Source organism: Myiozetetes cayanensis, unplaced genomic scaffold (assembly GCF_022539395.1).
Source record: "Myiozetetes cayanensis isolate MyiCay16 unplaced genomic scaffold, myiCay2020 scf3, whole genome shotgun sequence".
NCBI classification, from domain to species: domain Eukaryota; kingdom Metazoa; phylum Chordata; class Aves; order Passeriformes; family Tyrannidae; genus Myiozetetes; species Myiozetetes cayanensis.
In genome coordinates, this window is record NW_026087521.1 from 45,448,709 (window position 1) to 45,471,381 (window position 22,673).

A 22,673-nucleotide genomic window follows, 5' to 3' on the forward strand; every position below is an offset into this window, starting at 1 on the left:
TTAAATGGTATCCAGACTGACTTTGCTTACACTTGGAACATCTGTCCTTGATGCCATTATATTAGCAAAAAGGTAAACCTGATGGTAGAGAAAACGTTTGAGAGATTTTGCAAGAGGGAGCCCAGAATTTCCTTTCAAAGGTACAGCCCCCTCTGTCCACTGACAATAGCGACCCAACTACCAGCTACTGCCAAGGCTATACTACCTTCTGCTTCCCATCTAAAGACAGGTTTCCCACAGAGAGAAGAGTCAACAATTTGCTAGGGAAAAAAATAAATAAATTAACCCTTTGGACGGGTAACCACTGATCTCAAACAGCAGAAGAGAACTGTACACTCACTTTCAGACAAGGCAACTGCCTATTCAGTTGGAGAATGAAGTGATGGCAGTAAAAAATAAGGAAGAGATGCCCAGTTTGTCACAGAACACAGCAGTAGACCTGGGCCACGTTCAGTAATATTTATTAAGCTATTAAAGCTCCCTGAACACAGGAGAGGGACAGCTTGCTTTGCAACCCTTCCTGATGTGAGAGAAACAGATTGAAGACTCAGGAGATTAAACACTGGCTAGGTAAGTGATATCCTGTGGATTATTTGTTCCACTCTGCAAATTGAGGTCCATAAATCTTGTACGTTTCACTCTATAGTGGGACTGTGGTTGGAGAGCAACCACACTAGATCCCTCTGCAGGGCTCTCAACTACTATTTATTATGGAGGACACTCAAAAATTATGACATGACACCATTACCTGAATATAAGATTCAAAACTAAAACATGAAAATATAAAAGAACGTGAAGAAAACAAACCCGTTGTTCATATGCCAGTGGTGGAAACCTGGATAATGAACAGATAAAGAAAAATTAACTTCTGATAATAAGCACAATTCAATAGATTTCTGAAGCCTACTAGAATTCCTCAAATTATTTCAATGTTAAAAAGCATTGGGACAGACAGAAGAGACCAGCAGATTGTGTGGTATAATAAAGACACCACTGTCTGCTTTAAAGTGATTGCACATTTCATCTAGAGTAGATATGGGTGAATGTATTAACAGGCACATTACAGTCTTGGTATCAATACAGATCTGCAGTCAGCCACTCAATCAGAAAGGAATGTGATGAAGAGCCCTTTCAAACATAAATGTGACGTGAGAGAAAAGACTCCAGGAAGGGAATGCATACCAGCAGTTTTCCTCAACAAAATATCTTTAAGTTTCTGAAAAATACAAGTGATGAACTACTTTGAAAAAAATTACAGCAGCTAGGCAAGGGTTAAAGTATAGTAGATTTCTATTAGAAATCAAGAATTAAAGTGCAGTTGATTAAAACCTAATTTAATTTGCCATGTGTGGATAAAAAAAACAGTTCTACATAACACAGTGCTTTAAAAGGGGTAATTTCTCATCCAGAATAGAAAGAAAAGTAAGTAGGAGGCAACTCTTTATATATAAAGGTGTAAGGAATGACTAGAAGTCATATGAGAATGAGTTTTTTTAAATGGCAAGCATAAGCAAGCCTCTTTGGTGAAAAACAATAAATATAATCATGGAAACATTATACAGCAAATGCATGGAGTGGTGAGTTGTTTGGTCAGTGGGCTTTTTCCTGGTGCCATATGGAATGGTTCATCTAAGAACAGAGATGGTTGGATATGCTTAGACGAGTAAAAATTGAAGATAATTTGGAAATCAATTTTATGTAGATAGTTATTTTATAAGAGCTCCATGCAGGTCTGCAGCTAAGCAGTAAATAATCTTCTGAAAATATAAAAAGATCAAGGGAGCCAAAAATATTTTTGCTCATAGCACCTGCCAGACTGTTTGTGACATGCTTTGTCACCTTCTGGCAATCTCAGAAATAACTACAGAAGTATCCAAGGTCTTAAAATTATGCCTCAAATCCCAAGAAAGCTCATCCAGCTTAATTCAACCAAGAATTTAAGAAGTAAGATGGTAACAGAATATATACTTACACACGTGGAAGATTTTTGATAACAGATGGCTAGAAGACCTGATGAGTTCCCACAGTTGACCAATGAAGTTTGACAAGTTTAAACTTGGAACAAAGTTCTAAAATTGTTATGAAACCCAAAGGGTAATCAACTACGGGAACATCTCGCCTAGGGTTGTGGAGGAGCCACAAGCACTTACAGTCAACCCAAACTCACTTTCTGATACGTGTAGAAGTTTCAGAGGAAACTTGCGCTTGGACATTGGATTCTCTGGCTTGTCCTTCTCAGATTAGAGAATCACTATGATCTCCCCTCTCCAGTCCTAATCCATTTCTCAGAAAGAATCCCTGCATTCAGGAATACCAGTAGTAAACCCAAATGTAAGAGCAGAAACACAAAATTTAATTTGCATAAACAGATTAAATGTTTAGGAGCCAGAGAAACTGTGAAGAGATATCCTCTGACTTGCTTGACTAGGCAAAGGAAGAAACCCATAAATAAAGTGACTAGCAATGCTCTCATCACCAACAGGAAATCTGCTACTCCTCTAGGAACAGCCAACACCATGCTCAGTGCTGAAGAAAAAAAAAAAAAAGGCAGCTTAAAAATACCAACACCCAACACCCTTAAAAAAAGTGAATTTAAAAGGGCGTTATTTTTCTAACAATAAATAGCCATTAGAACCACCTATGCAGGTCAGTGCATGTACTCTGACTTCAGGTCACAGTACAGAAAATAGACATTTGTCCCTCTGGTGAATTATGTCCTCCAGCATGCTGAGGAAAAAGCAACACCCATTCTCATCCTGCTGAGCTCCTCTGCGACTGACACTTGATATTGCTTGACTGGCAAGAGTTCCCACTCTTCCTTTAATTTGTTTTAGAGAAGGATGCAAACACCCTGAAGCAACTTCTGCTCTCAATCCTTTGGCCTTAAATTATCCATTTCTGTTCTTCAGATTATAGGATTTGACAGCTGAGGACCTCACTTAAAACCAAAAATGCTCATGTATCTTCTCTTATGCACTATCATGAACAACCAGGAAAGCCAATAAGACAGTACAATCTTAAGCATTATTATTGCACAGCTTTAAATTCTTCACCTCAAATTTTTACCTCTTGTTATCTTGTCTGCTCAGCATGGAATAAGGAATAAAGATGATATATGAAGTTGAACTGAGGCAAAAAAAAAAATCAAATAGTACTACGTCTTTTAAAAATAAACCCTACTGTTGCTAAAGGAATATTTTGCCCACATTATATTTATGCCCATACTTCTGAGACTATGTTAACAACATCTACATTTGGGAATAACAAGGGAGCAAGAACAAGTCATGTTCACCTGCATCTATGCAAGAAACAGGGACAAGTGGTTCTGGACACTGTCATGATAATAAAACTTGATATTCCTTTCCTTGCAAAGCTCCACGGGAACAGAGGTCCCTCTCCCGGTATTCAGGGTGCCCTATGGGACTATCTCGAGTCACCCAAGAGGTACCCCAGGCAGGATCCTCCAATCCACCCCAAAGCAATATCCTTTCTGAAACACAAAACAGTAGAAAGACAGCAAAACAATGAATCAACGTGACACCAGATTTTGACAGCAGCTGAACCTAATCTTAAGGTATAGGTACAGAACCAAGTTACTATGGGGTAAGGCAAGGTGTGAATTTAACAAATCAGCTACTTTATAGAAGTTGGCCTTATGTATACTCTTATCTTACCACACAGTATATAAGACAGTTTACTCCTTTTCAGCTACAAGGTGACACCTATTTCACGTACTACTTCACATATCTATTGCACACCTACTAGGAAAAGAAAAGGGCTTGAAACAGTTATTGCTCAGCAGCTGGCCTAAGGCAAACGTACATTCTGGCTTTCTCATGGCACCTTGTTTACATAGGCATACTGTATTCCCAGAGATAGGGCATCACATCTGTAGGCTACGTATGAAAATAATACAGTGCCCAGAAGGTAATGTGCCGATGAATCGATGTGTCTTACCGATCCTGAGACTACTGGCATAAAACACTACAACTCACAGACAAAACAAGAAAGCCAATCTGGTTTCTCAAGAGCATGTAGGAGGAGAGATAATTATGTTTGGGATACACTGAGACATTATTGCAATAGCATTTAATGCGCTGCACAGAGAAACAGTATTTTAAAACTCCTGTTCTCCAGTAGCCTGAATTTTAATGAGTTACAAGGCTTTTCAGTTTAATTACTTTGCTTTCAGTTACAGAAAGAAAGTTTCATTAGGTAAACACCTCAAAAAGTATTGTGAGATCATTAATTTATTTCCTGCAAATGTATATTTATTTTCTCATTATAGAGAGGCTCTGATCTTCTCAGGTGCCACAGTGCTCAAAAGAAAACAAAAAAAGGAATGAGTCATGACATCCCGGAAGATAACTCATGTAGTCTGCAAAATACAAGGGAAAACTATGGTTTCCAAGTCACTACAGCTATAGAAAACATCCTAAGTAAACTGCAAAAGGAAAACATCCATTTCAAAATCTCAGATTGTTCACTGACTTATTGAAATAGAACAAGAAAGGCAGGGATAACTTTAGAGCAAGGACAAGAGATGAATAAACAACCTTCTAAGATCCAATGTGGGGACAGAGCTGAGTAACTCTAACAAGACTTGACATATTTGAGGGTTAAACGGACATTAAACCCTGGAGGCCTCATTTTTTTCAATCCTTGAAAGCAATGAAGTTCGATTGGAAAAGTCATGTTGATTTTGTTTATTCTGTTCTTGCTATGTTTTTTCCATTTGAACTACATTTCTGACATTAACATACACTACATTTTTCTCATTGTTGTTGTCAAATCCAATTTCAAGCCTAAGCTATACATTCTGCCCACATTAAATAAGCTGTACAGATTCACATATAAGGACTGTTTCTTCAGCAAGAAATAATAAATGTCAAACTCATAACTCTGAGCTTTTGTTTTTTCCTTTTAAAGGCAAAGAACATACTTGAAGACAGCATAATAGTTGCAGGCAGAAAATGAGTAAATGTGCATTCATTGACATTGTACATATAGAATATGCAGGACATGAGAAAAGCTATAAATGAAGACTGAAACCAATATACAGGTTCATCACTACAATAAGATAACCTTTACGTAGAAATATTTTTTAAAAGTGCTATATTTCCTTAGTTCCAACAAATCCAGATTTACATTTACATTTTAAAACATGTAAGCAACAGCTGTGGCAGTACTCCTTCACCTATCACTGAATCACACCCAGTTCTGGAGTGAGATGTAACTGAAACAAATTTGTAGAGGAAATAGAAAAGATACACAGCAAGAAACTGAATGTGCACTGCATTATTTAGAAAGGCAGAAGGTAAGCTGGAGTGAGGTTAAGGCCGGGTTATCAATCTCAGGCCTTCTGCAACTTCTGTCCATGGACAGAAGCAGTGTTTGGTATTTCTCCCCGTATCACAGAGCCCTCAAATAGCACAGTATCTGTTACAGAGAGCCCTACCAATCAAGTGCAATCTGCAAACCCTACTTAAAAAAATATCAAAGCAACACTGATGATAGTATACCATGTTGCTTTGTTCTAAAGGTACATTAAAAGAAGACACAAGAGGGGGATGCTCAGGCCCTTTGAGTTAAATGGAAGGAAGAGCAGAAGGATTTCTAGGCATTTCAACTTCCACCTGAAGCCTTCCTAGACAAGGATAACATTTTTACTGAAACACTGTATTACCAATCAGTTGTCAGAAAGCTGGTTTATGTAGCACAAACCAGAATAACGAGGGAATTCACAATTAAATAATTTCAATCTAGGAAATACATCCTATAGATCACAAGACTGAAATTAAAATACAGAAGTTGGTAAGCTTTTATGTGAACAATAACTTTGCAAAGCATGCCTATACATTTCAGGCACTAAGTTCTGCATCAATACCAAGAGAAGTGTATTAAACCTTCAGAACAGTCTTCTGTCAGCCCTCAGCCTTTTCAAATCCTGCTCATACCTATGAGTATACTTTCTTTACTGAAATGTCAAAAGCTGTCACGATACTGTCAGTGGGATCGTGAATCTCTGATCTTGTTTCCCCTGTTCCCCATTTTTTTTTATCTTCACATAACCCAACACACACACAAAATACTCTGCACTTCCTCTTCAGTACACAGCCCTTCATCTCCCTTCAAATACCCCTCTTCTTCCTGCCCACTAGGACTCTCTTTATGCCTCCCCCTTCAAATCCCTTGCTAAAATTCCCACTTTTCATGCAATAGTTTCACTTTCTTCTTACTGATATTCTTCAGCATCCCTTTCTCTTTTGCTAAGAGCCTTTACTCAACAGAACCCCTTTCCCCTCACCTTTCCCACAAACACACCGCAACATACACCAAAACAGAGCCACTCAGTCACACTACCTAAGCTCTAGAAGTCCTGAAACCAGTTTAGTGCTTGAAAATCTGCCCGAGCTTCTGAAACTTAGTACTGTATCAAATTTTAACAGTCCAGCTCTAAGCTCTTGAGCACCCCCTAACACTTATCTTTTATTTGCACAGCTGTTTAACTCTTAAAAGAGCAAGGGTGAGTTGCACTACCAGCGGCATTACTAAACAACGGGAACCCACAGTGCAGCTGCTAAGTAGAGATATCCTGCTTTATTACATGTTTTCTGAAATCTAAACAAAATCTGTCATATATATTAAAAATAGGAATATACTAAGTAAAGCAGAAAGATGCATTAAATCGCTTTTTATTTTCCAGTAAATTCTGAATAATTATGAGAGCCCAGATAACTTAATAAACGTTGGAGAAAATAACAATTTGACATACTTGAGAGAAAAACACTAAGAACTAGGTCGATGTGTCTTCCTGATGTCTGTGTATTGCTTTTTCTTTAGTTTTTTTTTTTTTCTTCAGGTTTACCCTGCAATTAGTTGTGTTTCCATCCAATACCTCATAGTTTACACGACATATTTTCAGTGCAGAAACTACTCTTACGCTAGTCTTCAAGCAGATAAGAAAGGAATCTCTTAATCTAACAGATGAGTGAATAGAAGCACTAAACGGCACACCACCGCGCAGGCAAATAAAAATAGGAGCAATTCCCTTAAACACGGGGAGCTCTTGTTTTAAACCAAGAATTTGCCTCGAAGCTCTTTCAGTCATTAAATTGGCAGCGGTCAAGAAACGGGGGAGGAAAGGTAAGGAAAGCACTGAATCAGGTCAGTTCCAACCAGCAGCTGGAAAGGCCAGAAGCGAACGCATTCCCGTACCCCCGTGGGGCTCCAGCTTGCGAGAGCCCGGCCAAGGCAGGTACATCCCTGAAACGACGCTGCAGCTGACAAACTTTCGCAGCTCCGCGGAGTCAGGCGGAGCGACACCCTCAGCGCCGGTGCTGGCTCTCCTGCCGGAACACCCGGCCCCGCCGGGCTCCCCACGCCGCCAGCTCAGCCCCACGCGGGGTGCCCGCTCCGGACACGCGGGGCGGAGAGCGGAGCGCCCGGCTCAGCCCCGGCCGCCGCGGCAGGACGTGCCGAGGGCTGCGGGCTGACCCCCCGGCCGGGAAGGGCTATTCTCCCCGGCCGGGAGCGGGTGCGAGGGTTCGCCCCCCAGCTCTCCGTTCGCTCCCCACCCGCTTCTCCCAGAGGGAGCCGCGGGCGCTGCCCCCGGCGCTGCCGAGACAGGGAACGCCGGGGACTCCGGCTCCTGTCCCGTAGCGCAACCCTCTCATCCCCCCATCCCGTCCCGTCCCGTCCCGTCCCGTCCCCGCCACCGCGGGGCGAGCGAGGCGACGCTTTCCACAAGCAGGGACACGGGGACCCGCCGCCGGCCGGGCGGGAACCGCCGCTCCCCGGAGTTTCCCCGGACACTCACCAGCGGAGCTCATGGTGCTCCCCAGGCGCCGCGCCGCGCTCCCCCTCGTCCCTTACGCTACGGCCCCTCTGAGGGCCGAGGAGAAGGAGCCCATTGTTTCCCCGCGCCGCCACCCAGCCGGAGCCGCAGCAGGAGCAGCTCCCCCCTCGCGGTGCCGCCGCCTCATCCCGCCCCGCGGCCGCGGATCAGGCAGCGCCGGCAGCGCCGCCGCCACCGCCCAGCGGCGCCCCCTGCCGGGCCGCGCCCTGCCCACCTGGCCCCGCCCCCACCCCGATCACCAATCAGCACCGCCCGCAGGCAGCTCCCGCCGTGCCTTCTGGGAGCTGTAGTTCCTTCCTGAGCCAGGCAGAGCCCGGCGGGGCGGGGCGGCCGGCGGCGCGGCGGACTCGGTTTCCCAGCGTGCCCTCGGGGAGGGGTTGGCATGGCGGGCAAGGATGACACCGGAGTTCGACGAAGAAGTGGTGTTTGAGGTGGGCGCGGGGCGACCCGGCGCGGGCTGGGCCCGGCTCTCTCCGCCCCTCGCTGCGCCGCGGGCCGCGGGGCGGCGTGCGCCAGGCGGGCCGGGGTGGCCGCGGGGCGCGGGGCGGGCGCGGGGCCCGGCCCAGGGCAGTGCCTGCCGCGGGCGGGCGGCGGGCGGGAGCGGCGGGTCGGGGCGGTGCTCGGCGGGCCCCGCGCCCCGGAGCGACCCGGGGCCAGCGCCGCGCCCGCCGCGCAGGGCGAGGGCGCGACGGCTGAGCTCGGCGGGGCCGGGCGGTCCTTTGTGCGGCCGTGGCGGGCTGCCCGGCCCCGCCGTCGAGCGGCCGCGGGGGGACCTGTCGGGAGGGCCGTGTCGGCGCGGGGTCCCTCTGAGCCGCCCCTCCGTACCACTCGGACCCAGGAGGGGCGCCCGGCCGGCCAGGCTGAGCTGTGGAGTCAGGGCAGAGGTAGCGAATAGCACAAAAATTCTGCTTCCAAATCGGTGTCACTCACATAAAAGGTGCATTTCAGCACACAGTTGTGTGGTCGACACTGAAACTGTCTTGTCTTCCTAATGTTTGTGTTATTAAGGGATTTGCATAAAACGTTTACAGTTATATCGCATCTTGTTAGATAATGGGTCTACAATATCGTCTTGGCCTTATTTGAAACCGTGGCTAAATACATCTGCTGTTGTGGTTTGGTAACAAAATCGAATCTGTTTGCAGCAGGTAGATGTAACTATCTTCAAGGAGGGGACACGGGGTTTTGCAGGTGTACAGAGAAAGTGGTTATAAAGAAAGGCTGCCTTTAAAATGAGTAATTATTATAGTAGTATTAGGGCTTCTTCTTTGATCAGGATGCGAAACACTCCTTATACAAGGAGTTACTTTTTCTCAGGTATGTAAGTACTACGTGTCTTTGGTCTGTTCCACAAAGTTTTGTGTTCATCCACAACCAATCTTGAATTCTAACAATAAGACCTTTTGTTTATATTGCTGCTATGTTAAATCACTTCCTTTCATACAATAAATCTGTGGTGAGAATTTATTTCACAGGTATAATGCCTGCCCTCTGCATTTCCTTCTTCAGTAACAGTAGTACTCGTTTTACAGTTACACAGTTCTTCAGTTCATGCAGCAATTACCATTTTGTTTGAAAAAGTTCTGCTGTGTAGAAAGTAAAACATCCCTGTGTATACGCCCTTCACTGTTGTCTTTGTGTTTTGGGAACAGATTTCTGCTACTAGTACTTATTTCATTTATTCATTTACTGTGTCAGGTGTGTATGTGTGTGTACATGCACACTTTAAAGATGTACTGAGTGACCTAGTAACAGACCTGTCCTACATTATGGTACAGCATCAGATAAGCAAAGGTAGGACAAATGAGTGCTGTTTGGGTTGGTTGATTGCTTGGACTGCAGAACTGGGTGAGCTACCGACCGACAATAATGGGCACCGTGAAACACGCAAAAATTATCTTTAGAACTGCTCAGCAGGATCATGCTACTCTAAAATGAAGGCTCCACAGAGAATTATGTATGTATTCCACGCAGATGAGCTAGAGATGGGATTTGGCAAGGAGCTGAAAAGTTAGTGCTGCAATGGATTTATTTTTTAATTACTTTTAAAATTCTCTTTCTTGGGCCCCAGAGTCTCCCCCTTAATTATTTATGGCTTCTGGTAAGCAGCTACATTTTCTCTGCACCTTAGCAGGTCGCTTCCCATGTTGTTCTTCAGGAGTCAGTGTTGCAAGGAGGCCTCCAGCATTTAGACCTCATTTGCTGTGAACGGCTGTTTTCTCTGTGTGTTTGGAGCCCCCATGAGTAGGATATCTGTCAGTGTTGTAAGGAGGAGTGGTGTGCTAACAAATGCACGATCAGGAAAGACGTGGTCCTTCATGATTTTTGTACCCAGTGGAATGGGTAGGAGAGGGAGGCAAAACAAATGGAATATGTTTCTCCTGTTTCACCTCATGGTTATGCCCAGTGTTATTTTCTGCACGTTTTTCAGGTCATAGCTCTGTCCAACTGGCCCCGAATACATCGATGGCAGCTGTCTACATTACAGATTTTGCAGCATCAAACAGGCGATGGCCTGTTGATAGAAATTTATGAGCTTCCAAGGACCGATCATTTTTCTTACTATCAAAGTATCTTTTATGTTAATTTAACTCTGAAGGAAGGAAAGCACAAACACGGCATTGCTGCCCTGGGAGAGCAGCGTTTTCCACCCAGTTCAAGTGCCAGTGCAGATCATTGTGACTGAACAATAATGAATGATGGGCATTTACTCTATCCACTAAGTGCTGCCGTACTCTATCCAGTTTATAAATAAATTCCAGCAGCAACCAGCGATTTTCATTCACTGACTACATAGCCCCAGCACCTCAGTTCTTGCATTTGTTACAACCAGTTGTTCTTTCAATTAAAATGCTACAAATACTGGGGGGAGGAACAGAACCCAAGAAACACAGAGGTACCCCTGATATGCTTGGCCTGGGCTTGTTTGCCAGCAGCATGTCAAATTAAAAATTGTGGCACTGTAGAGCAAATTGTACTAAACAGTGGAGGAACAATTCATGGTGTACTTTATTAGTGTCTGTCTTAATTTATTAAGGGAGATAATGAGATAGGAAATTTGATGTTAAGTTGCTTGAGATGAGTTTTTTTACAAAATGGGCTAGAAGGCCAGAATGCTGCAGTTACAGTGTACTTTGGAGTCCTCTGGAAAATTGCAATGTTTTGTATATTTGTATGACACTGGAATTGTGTTAGCTTTTTTTATTATTGTTTGGACAATGAAATCTCCTCCTTGTTTTCTTTTTTTTGATGTATAAATTAAAGAAGCTTCTTGTTCAAACTAGTTAAATTTCTCCATTGTTGTGCCAGTGGGGGGACTGTGTCAGAATGTGGTCACTTTCATCATATGTAACTGCCTTCTAATTTCTGACTGAAAATTTATTCATGACCACTTCATACCCACTTGTGCTCCTGCTAATAATTTCCATTATTTTATATAGTTCTTACATTACTCTAGAATTTACAGAATCAGAGAGTCATTAAGAATTGGAAAAGACCAAGAGGTCATCAAGTCCAACTTTTGAGTGATCACCACTTTGTCAACTAGACCATGGCACTAAGTGCCACAGCCAGTCTTTTCCTGAACAGCTCCAGGGATGGTGACTCCACCACCTCCTTGGGCAGCTCGTTCCAATGCTTAACAACCCTTTCCCTAAAGAAGTCCTTCCTGATGTCCAACATGAATCTCCCCTGGTGCAGCATGAGGCCTTTTCCTCTTAACCTGTCACTGGCTGCCTGGGAGAAGAGACCAGCCCTTACCTGTCTACAACCAGGTAGTTGAAGAGAGTGATGATGTCTCTCAGAGCCTCTTTTTCTCCAGGGTAACAACCCCATCTTCCTCAGCTGGTCCTCATCAGACTCATACTACAGACACTTCAGCTCCATGTCGCTTCTATGGACTTGCTCCAGCACCTCAAAAGTCTTTCTTGTAGTGAAGGGCCCAAAACAGAACACAGGATTTGAAATCTGGCCTCACCAGTGCTGTGTACAGGGAAGGAATTTACCTCTTCTTGTGTGTTTATAGAAAGCAAACTTGCTCTGGCTAAGGATTTTGTTAGGCTGGATAAAACAAAATATTTTAGCTTCCTGTCACAAAACAGGTTTTTCTATTCTTTCTTTTTGGTTTGTTTTTTGTTGGTTGGTTTTTTGGTGTTTTTCACATCTATTCAATTCATCTTTACCTGAGCTTGCAGCATGGTATTCAAGATTCTTGCTGGCCTCTTATATGACTGTTTTCGCTCTTTGCTTCTGAGAAGACTTTGTTTCTTGCATGCTAGGCCTACAAACAACTTTTTCAAGTCTTCATACTGTTTGACTCAGTTGTGATATGATAGGGTAACCACTCGTGTGTCCTTGATTTTATCAACAGCTTCCACATTATTGGAGAGTTTGTGTTTATTAGTCCCTCTGTGTAAGGTCTTGCTGTTGTCTGTTGTTAAATTGCGTGCCATTATCAGTACCACTTAAGGTCATCCATTTCTTTTTGTATGATGTTTCAATCCTTTTCTGCATATGTGATGCTACTTGGTGTTATTGGCAAATGTCACTAGGATGCTTTTTAGTATAAATTTAAGTATACCAAGTATGAAAGCTTTTATAAATTCAAAAGCTTTGAACAGAGACTGATTCTTTAGGAACTCCTTTAGTAACCTTCTGATCTGTTAGCTTTTCATTCAGCATAGACCACTGTAATCTCTGCCATCAACGTAGTCGGTTCCTTCCCCATCTCTTTCATCTTAACTGATACGGCACAGTATCAAAAGTCCATACCCGTATGGCACGGCATAAAAAGTCCATCCAAACTTCCTGCATTCCCTTTATCTATAAAAATCACGTGTCTTGTCAAAGAAGGATGTCAAGTGAATTTGGCACAATCTGCATCTCGTCAACCCACGTGACATCTTCCTTGATGATCATTTGTTTTCTCCTTTGTGTTTGAATTTTGCAGGAAAGAATAATTATTCTTAGGAGCATGCTGGCTTTTGATCAGAATCATGGATCTGACATATTCTTGATTGCTTTTTCTCCTTGTAAATATAGACACTGTGTTTGCCTTTTTCTGTTTTGAGTTTAGAGATTGATTAAAAATCCTTTCTACTGGATCTTTCATCTCCTGTGCCCATTCTTTCAGAACATTGGGATGAAGGTGATCCAAAAACTGCATTTTCAGCTCCCAATTTCTGCTTTCAGCTTATTTGTCCTATATTTTAATGAGCTTGTGCAAGCTTGTTTTTTAAACTTGGATAAATATTCAAGCTATGCTCACAGAATCACACAATATTTGAGGTTGGGAGGGACTTCTGGAGGTCATCTGGTCCCCTCCTCTGCTCATGCAGGGTCATCTAAAGCTGGTTGTCCAGGACCATGTCCAGATGGCTTTTGCAAGGATGGAGATTTCACAGTCTCTCTGGGCAACCTGTGCCAGTGCTCAGTCACCCTCACACTGAAAAAATGCTTCTTGATGTTCAGAGGGAACCTCCTGAGTTTTAAGTTTTTGCCTACTGGCTCTGGTCTTGTCACTGGGCACCACTGAAAGGCACCTGTTTCTCTTCTTTTTGCACACTGTCTTTGAGTATGAGACCTACCCTGAGGTTTTCTTGGGCTGAACAATCCCAACACTCTCAGCATCTCCTCAAGTTCATCCATACTGTTGTTGGAACCTAATCTCAGAAAGTCTTTCTAACTGTGCCAGTTCTATGGTTCTGATGGAAGGACTGGAGCTGACTCTTGTTGTTTTCTGTTTTAATTCTATGTTTGCAGAAGAAAGTTAATCAGAGTGTGCAGAAAATAAGATTTTGACACCCACAATGTCAAACTACCACCCCCTTAGATTTTTAAGGTCTTTTTCCTACTCCATGTTTGAAATGCAAAGCTTTGCATGTAGAGTTGTGTACAGTGTAGGACTGTATTAATTTCATTGGCATAAAATCTCAATTTTTAAAAATTTTAATTAGTAAAGAAATCTTTCCTTACTTGAGACATTGTTTTAATTATTTCATGGGTCTTGTGCCATTCCTATCACCAGTTCTGTCCATATTTACTTAATATTGATATTCATTAGCAATTTCAATATTAATGGAAATATATTTTAAAGAATAGTCCCGTTAAAGGGCTGAGTAGCATGATGATGGTGTCACTGTGGAATCTGATCTTTTATTGTAGATCTAGAGGATCCGATCATTACTATGACTCCAGCCTTTTAAATTTGGGATTTATTGTTTGTCCTGTTAGAAATCCTGGGCTGAAAAACACAATATAAATTATATGTGTTCTTTCACAACTTCAAATTTTCTCTTGTGCAGATGGGACAATAATACTAAGCTAACAAAATGAGACTTTCTTCGGCTCACCTGTCTACATCAAATCTCAGAATCTATACTAATCTGTATTTAAAAAGAAAACAAGCTGGGGTTGAACACAGATTCAAAAATCTCATGTCCAAATTCAGAAGTTTATGTCTTTGTAAAATACTGAACACAGCTCTACTGAACCTAGAGTTGGAACTCACAAACTCAGAACAAAGATTCTGAACGCGTACCAAGGTGCTCTCGTTTCACAGCCAAGCCTCGCTCAGGCAGTCAGCCTTCCTGTCAGGGGAGGAAAATACGCACAGAAATAGAGTTACCCTTTCCAGAGTTTGTGTTCTTTGTCTTGTTGCTGTAGTGGATGAAGCTGATGTGAGAACTGAGTCCTGCAAACAGTGGGAAAGTGGTTTGCAGGGAGCATGCCATCCTAAGGGAGAAAGGAAGCACCAAGGCCCAGCAGAGCTGGCAACTACATGGCACTGGGTCAGGCTTGTGTGGGGTGGAGGTAGGAATGGTGGGGTCTGCTTGGGAGGAACATGGCACAAAAGCGAAGTATTGGGCAACAACGTAATGTTTTCAAATGTCAGGTTCAGAAAGACAACTCTCACTGCTTATTTAAGCATCAAACCTAGATGCTGCTTGGTGCTGAGGGGCATGGAGGACACCTGCATAGAATGTTCTGATCTACATGTTTTTGTAAGATTTAAAGAGAGATTCCAGGAGGCACCGCCATTTCGCAGCATCACACAGCTAGATTCAGAACAGCCCTCAGCCAGTGTGTTCACTGTATGCCTACAATAGTTAAACATGTCTAAAATACAGGATTTCTTTGCTTTAGAATACTGGTGCATCACTAATTTGAGATGTTCAAATCCTCATCTGAACCCCTTTAAACCTTGTGTTTAAAAGGGTTCTGTTTTTATCAAAACATTCAGTCATGTTTTCACAAATGCTTTCTTCACATGAAGTAGCTGTTCAAATTATTTTGTTTAAAAAATAAAACTAAATTAAAACCCCAGGGAACCTAACCTCAGGAACTTTTTGTAGTAATGAGAATGTTAAGTTACTTTCATTCAAAACCCCAAAAACATTCGGATTTGCAAAATAACGTGATTTTTGTCAAGCATCAGGCTTGTAATGTTGTATTGTCAAAAGTAATGTCTCAAACATAAATTAGAAAAAAGAAATTGAAAAAGTAATATTCACGCACCTTCAATACTGTTGTCAGTATTGCACCCTCAGCAGGATTCTTCCCATCAAATATTGGGTGGACTGAAGATATAGTACTCTCATTTTATATGTATGCATGAAATAAAGCCAGTTTTAAATACACAGTTCTGTCAAAACCAGTTAACTTGTTGTTCTGGTGAGCTGGTTCTGGGACTGTGCCTTGGCTGCCTGAAGTATGGGCTGTTGCCAGAAAAGGGGTTCAGGCTTCACTCCTCTTTTCTGACTTATTATCATCCTCTTCCTTATGCTGGCACCTGGATTTGTGGGTGATGCTGTAAGATGGCGCAGAAGGCTGATTAGACTATAAACTAAGCTGGCTAAGAAATAATACAAAAAAAGATTTTTTATTTTTTTCTTACAATCACATCAGTTCTTTGTTCCATCTCACCATTTGGCTAGATAAATATTACCATCAGTGTTCTAAAATGGTACTGCAGCTTTCAGCTGCACCCACACTGGTAATGACAGATTAAATTGACCATGCAGATTCAGCCTGGGGAGATATCTTTGCTGAAAATTATAGTGTGCTGTAGAGGCACTTGGACTACTGAAGGATGGACTATTTTAGATATTTTACTTCTCAGCAGTTTTCTAAGAGGAAGGGGGAGAACAGGCTTTGCTCCTTTTCACCACATGACTGGGAAGCAGGTGATACCAGAGAGAAAATAAAAGAAACTGCAAGCTTATAACTGTGAAAAAGAGTCTGATTGTTGCAGAGACCAAGTCAACTCATCAGGCATTTTTGGATATCTGAAGACATAGATAAAAGTATTATATGGGCTGTATGGTGTGTAAACCCATGTTGCCTTGACTGTTTTTAATAGAAAATTTTAAGACAAAAGTATGTGATGATCCAGAACAAATTTTGAGGCCTGGTTTTTTTTTTCCTCCACTGTATCAGTTACTCTGGAGTCGTTTACAGGAGGGTTAATACTGCAGAGCTGCTCTCACAACTTCCAAGTCATGAATCAACTTCTTGAGACACTTGAATAAAAAAAATTGCTTGGGATACTTTTAATCTTTATAATATGACTGCCTCTTTTGTTTCTTGGATGCTTTTCACTTCAGTAAAGATGTTTGCACACAGTGTGTTGTCATTAGGAGTAAGAATTAACATGATTTATAATGGATAAACAAGTTAATTGTTTGGAAGTCGTGTTTTAAAGAGGTTTTCAAAATGTATCAGAAATACTCTACTAGTTTTGCCAGTCAAATGCATTAATTTCATTAATTTAGTTTTGAATGTAAACAAAGGGTAAAATCTGTGAGTTGTTAGTAACTGATATAAAACAAACCAGCCTCCCTGTATCATCAGCCTAGTCTGATGACCTGCATGATCAGTAACTTCCCACCCAAAGCTCCAGGTGCAGAGTCAGGTGGCTTGTTACCTTGTCCTTCAGGGAGGTAACATTTACCGCTTTTACTTTCAGTTTTTCAGGTATGTTTCGTCTCTGTCAGAAAAGACATACTCAGCTTTTCACCTGTATTCTCAGGTCCACTTTTGAATGAGTAAATAATTCTGAGCTTGGTGAATTTCAGTGCTCTGTCCAGTACCTAATATTTCTTTCTAATGCTTTTGCACAGTGGCAGTAATGTGCAGCCACCTGCTGAAAATGCAAAGGAAAGAGCCTTCCCATGTCGCGAATTTAGTGCTACAGAGATATACACAGGCTATAAAACTTCCCAAACTCTTGAGGACTCATGGGTGCACACAAAACTAGATGTAAATTGCGCATCAGAAAATATCCGGGAACACTAATAGATTAATGGCTTTAAAGTGTTCTCAGAGCCTACTTCTAAATCAGCTGATACAGTAGTACTGGAGAAACCAAGGTCTGCACTCCTGTGGCAGGGAAAGCAGAACAGGAAATCTAAATGACTCCTTTACTGCCTTGAAGTCATTGTCTAATATTAGCCCTGTCAGTGCCTGGCTCTTTGTCAGTCCATGCTCAGGAGGAGGTGGTTACCAGCGAGGAGAGTATGACCAAGGCTTTTAAATACTGTTGCTTGGAAAGTCTTATTAATGGCTGCATATAAGATCAGTGGGCAATAATTCTTTCAGGCGGCATCTTTTTAAAAGCCTTTAGCAATCCGTCATCCTCATCTCCCTCCCCCCAGTTAGAAAGCCACATTAGTCAGGAGAAATTGCATGATCCTGGGAAGTTTCAAGCTGCGTCCGCTGATGCCGTGAGGAAAATGCCCCTGTACAGGGGCACAGGTGCAATTACACTGACGGCTGCTTCTCATCCTCATCTCGGATCATCCTGGAGGGACAAGCAGAAAGAAACGGGGAGGTGGGCGAGATTCTCTCAGGTGCATGGGAGCAGTACCGAAGAGAAAAATGGAACACGCTCTTCCAGGAGACAAAGCTTGCGCTGTCTGTGAGTGTTAGCTCAACTTTTTGAATCTGTTTTCAGGGGGAAACTTCAATACTGATTATTTTGGTCTGAGTGTAGCCACCTGTTCAGCATATCTTATTAGCCTTTGCTGTCACTCTGGTAGAAATGTTTAATTTTGGGGGGGTTAAATTGATAATTCATAATGTATAGTTATTTTGGAGGTAGTTTAGGCAGGTGGTTTTGACATACTGGAAACCTCCGCTTTGAAAAATATATCCATATTTTAAGAGGATATCTTTAAACCTCCTTTTTTTGTGTGATGGCATTAAATGTTACAGTTAAGGGTAATCTGCTCCATTAGCTAGGGTTGGAAACTAGAGCAGGGGTTTACTAAGTGGTAAATTTTATCATAATAAAGAACATGGGTGTAGGAAGCCTCTGTCTCTATTGGAGAAATCCTGAGTCATTGACTTCATGATGCATCAGCAAAAATAATATGGGTGTGGCTTTGATTTTCAGCTGCTATTGTAAAAAGACTATGAAAGCTAGCAGTGTCTTAATCTGATTTGTGATTGCAAAGGTTTTTCTCAGAATACGCAAAAATGCCTCACATATTAAAGTGTGATATCTGTGCTTGCAAGGCTGTAATAGATGTAAGTATTTGAGTATTTATCTATCAAAAGTAAACTCTTTTTTGAAGCTGGGAACTCTCTATTGTAACAGCCTTTCCATCACATAGTAGTAGGCAACATAATTTATGTTTGATTAATGTTTGCCTCAGGTTTGATTTATTTTTTTTTATTTTTAATGTAGTCTTAGAGTTGCAAACACATTGTTTAACCTTCAGTTTAGGTGATGTTTTTCCTAACCCAAGTCAGTGCTGTGTGGCAAGTGGCATTAAAATAAGCACTGGGAAAGTGTTATAGAAGAAAATTAATTTAGTGGACTCTTCTTTAATCCTGGATAAAATATCTTGGGTTTAGAATAACACTCAACCACTTTCAACTGTGAAAAAAGAAGTGCTGTAATTAAACATATGTATGTGAGTAAAATAATTTTTAGTAGTGTGGATCTAAAATGAATATGCCTAAGGAGTTGTGAATGAGGAGGAGAGGATTTTCTTTCTTGATTCTGGTAATGGGAGCTTATATAAACCTATACTGTACTGTAAATGGTTACAACTCAGTAACTTGCAGTATGACTGACTATAGTGAATTAGAAAAGTAATTTAAAAAAGTGGATTTTTTTGTTGTTGGTCTCTACTATGAGTCCATAGAAAACTCTAATTCTTAAAACTTTGAAAAACTGTATTCCTACTCAATATATCAACTGTACTGACTATCTTGCTTCACTTACTGGCAAGATTTTCTGTGTATAATCTGTATTAACTACACCAAAGAATAATGTCATTTTGTCTTCTATCTGTCCTGGAACTCTTTCACTTCCAGCACTCATTTTGGACAATTAACATAATAAAAAAATGCCTTGACCGTAAATGTAATGCCTGTCTGTTGTATCTAGGTGGTCTCAGAAAGTGACTTAGAAGAAGAAACTTAGAAGAAGCTTCAGCAGTAATACAGCGTGTTGCTGAAAAACTTTGTCTTGGTATCATCACTTACTTTAGATAATATTTCTATCAGTAACTGGTGGTAGGATGGTAACATAAGCTGAAATATTTAAAAAAAATTCCTTCCGAACTTTGTACATTATTCATTACTATGTTGTTCTACCAGAGACAACTGGAAATAAACAAACAAACCTGACTGTCAAGCAGGAGTAATACTATGAGTCTGGTTATTGTCTAAATTGAGAGTGGTTGAAAGTAAAAATTCAAAAGTAAATGGAAATAGATTCCTCTAGAATAATATGATGCTATATTAATAGGAATATGATATTTTATATTTTAAATTCTCTTTTCATGCCATCTACTGAAACGACCTTGCTCTCCCTTTACCTTACATTCTAATATAGAAGCTTTTTCTCAAGTGCAATTAATTTTTTTTTTTTTAGATTACAACCTTTTAACTGCTTGCAAGGATAAACTTTCTGGTGTGTCCTGAATTTCTTAAACTAGAAGTATAGTATCTATAGTATATGCAGAAATGTAAAAGCAGTTGTGATCTTTTTTTCCTTTTTTAAGGTTAAACTGTTGTAAAATGGAATGCATGAATTTTGGGCAAAGAAAATTAGGAGGAAGAAAGAGTTAGCCCTTCTATTTTCCCCAACCAAGAAGTATATCCTTTTAAATATTATCATGGGATTTGCAGGTGAAAACAGCTGAGCCTGACAATGCTGATGAATGCAGCATGAGATGAAACCAAGGAACTTTTCTTACAGTTAGAAGTGCATATGCAAGAATATATGTACATATTGTGATCTTTTTCTATGAGAAGGAAGGCATTTAGGAGTCAGAGGTTTGGGTAAGGATGTAAGCTAGAAATTTCGAGCTATTATTTGTGGGTCAGACACATTGTGAGATTTAATTATTGTTTTTAAAGCATTATGAGGACTAAAAATGCTTTGTAAGCATTAAGTAGAATACTTCTGTCTTTTGTACTGAAACACATAGTATACAGAATAGGATATTTTAATGGTATCATATTGCAGTTTTATAGTTGCTTAGTTAATAATTTTCTCATTCCTTGATAATATTGGAAGTTCTGTGGGACTGTTCACATATGTAAAATCTACCCTTCAACTTCTAATAATTCCTGTACTGGATTTTCTAGCCATTACTTGCATATGTCATGGGAGATATTATCTATAAACTGGTGGAGACATCCTCCATGAGATACACAGACCACACAGCTTTGCAAGTGACAGGCTTGTTAGGCAGTATCTAAGAAATTAAATACAATAAATAGATAAATACTATGTGTTTATATTAGAATAGGCTAATGTATGTCTGCCATCAGTGATATTTCTAATAGAAGAGGAGTGTAATCTTCAAATAATACGAGCTAAAATTTAAAACTGCCTGTGCTACACAAGAGACCTCACTCTTAGTGGAAGAATTTTATGATCAGTTTGTTGAGAGTTTTAATAGCCTTATTTCACAAGGGCCTCAACCTACTTCTTATTCAGTGCTTTCATTACCCACATCTTGCTTGCTTCTAATGGATTCAGAAAGGGGAACAATGGTGGTTTTACTTAGAGCGTAAGGGATTTGAGTCACAGCATAGTTCTTAAGTCATTTAAGTTTATAAGAATACAAAATTTTTCCACCATGCAAGTAAGTTCTGCTAATCTTTTAGAAAAAAAAAAAAGGGAAAGACAAAACATGTGGAGCCACAAAAATCTGTCAGAGGAGGATTTTGTAGCCTAAGTACTTTCTGAGAAACTGAAAGAGGAGAACCCTTATCTACTTACAGGAATATGTGATGAACATTCAAGTTAAATTTTAATTAATTTTCATTTGCTAACTCCATAGTCAGAAAAGTGATTTTGAATTCCAAGCAGTGATAAAAAATTGCAAATCTTCCCATTATGAGACTCTGTAAAAGCCTTCCAGAAGTTAGTCAGAAGGGATTTGTGTAAAACTAGTAATGTACCTTAATTAGGAAAACACATAAAATTGTTCTTCCTAGATCAGGGATAAAATTTCATTAACATTTGGAGAGATGGTGTATTTTTTACTATTTCTGTAGAGTAGAAAATCAGTTAATTACAGCCAGATGGAAGGTTGTGATGTTGCTAGATACCCAGTTAAAAGGGAAGAATTGGGCATTCTTACATCTGTGCCATATTTCACTTACTAAACATAGCTTTCAGGATTTTAGCTAATTCTTGCTGTCTTCAGTGGACAATTTCTGCCTTTGTCTCTCTTTTTGCCTTTTTTCATCCATTTCTGTGAGAAAATGGAACTGGCATTAACAGCAGTAGACTTTTTTTCTTGATTAACTTTTAGAAAATTATCTCATTATGAGCTCCAAAGAAAGGGGCACCCTGAGATACTAGTGGAAAAACCCTGTAGTATATTTGGGTTATTTTGCAAGCTGTCTGTATGTAGGTGAGTACGAATAAAGTACAAGAATAGTCACGTGTCAAATGATGGCTGGCCTTGCTGGTGGCAAGTATGGTCAAGATGATAGACAGGGTTGCCAAGAGCCTAGATGTGATTTCCTTGAAGTTCTGCCTGGAGTGAGCATTAAAACTATGATTTTGAGTAAAATACTCTGAGTTCACCTACTCTTTTGTCTGTGTCTTCAGCTAAATGGGGAGAACTCTGGCTGGTTCTAACTGAAACCTCCATGGTGCCCTAAAGGTTCTCGTGTGGGGGTGTTCAGGTTGTCTGAGCTGTGCCAGCAGGGCACAGCCTGGCTCTGTATGAAAACCACTGTAAGAAGACAAGGTTATGCATATCCATTTATATTCTGCGTTTTGCCCTGAAGTTATTTGGTGAATTTAACAGTGTCTGAAACAGGAGAACTATTCTAGTCTATTATAACTATTACTATTTAGTCTTTCCATTTTAATTGAGTAATTCTGGTAAAGTGGCATGTTCTACTTAGAAAGAAACAGCCAGTCCAGGACAGCACATTGTTTAATTAGTGTTGGATGCATTTAGAAAAAGTACTCAACCATGGAGGAAGGGTACTTGGAAAAAAAATAGGATCATGTCGTCACACTGGAAAAATTCTCCCAAGGAAATGAGTCATTAACCTATCGTAGTGTTTTGCACAATCGTTGTCATTGTGGCTGAGCCAGGATTGTCTGTACCTGTGAGTTGGTACGAATATTTGAGTTTCAGGTAATGACTGGACGCTGAATCTGTTGTAACTCAAACAGAGCAAAAGTATGAATTTGCATGCTTTAAATAGGTAAGAGTGATTAAAATAGCACTTTGGTGATGAGGTTAAAAAAATCCCTGGAGGTAACAAGTTAATTTGTGCAGCTGGTATGAATGATAGCTTCCAAGTTTTATTGTATGGCAAGCAGTAT

The 22,673-nt window shown here is 40.8% G+C and overlaps 2 protein-coding genes across 7 annotated transcripts in view; one reads left to right on the forward strand and one right to left on the reverse strand.

Annotated features, from left to right (window-relative positions):
• FGD6 (FYVE, RhoGEF and PH domain containing 6) overlaps positions 1-7,937 on the reverse strand; it is a 71,095-nt gene extending 63,158 nt beyond the window's left edge. The window contains exon 1 of the mRNA XM_050324648.1: positions 7,820-7,937. Coding sequence (XP_050180605.1) covers positions 7,820-7,832 — 13 coding nt within the window. The 5' untranslated portion in view covers positions 7,833-7,937. The remainder of the gene's footprint in view (positions 1-7,819) is intronic.
• A 287-nt stretch (positions 7,938-8,224) lies between these two features.
• The window catches only part of VEZT (vezatin, adherens junctions transmembrane protein), a 65,254-nt gene continuing 50,805 nt past the window's right edge, over positions 8,225-22,673 (forward strand). For 4 of the 6 annotated variants that reach the window (XM_050323849.1, XM_050323850.1, XM_050323853.1 and 1 more), the window contains exon 1: positions 8,225-8,289. In XM_050323849.1, the coding sequence (XP_050179806.1) occupies positions 8,254-8,289 (36 nt within the window). In that variant the 5' untranslated portion in view covers positions 8,225-8,253. Of the gene's footprint in view, positions 8,290-8,780; positions 8,796-22,673 lie in introns of those variants that run through there. The other 2 variants (XM_050323852.1, XM_050323851.1) reach the window with 1 other exon arrangement.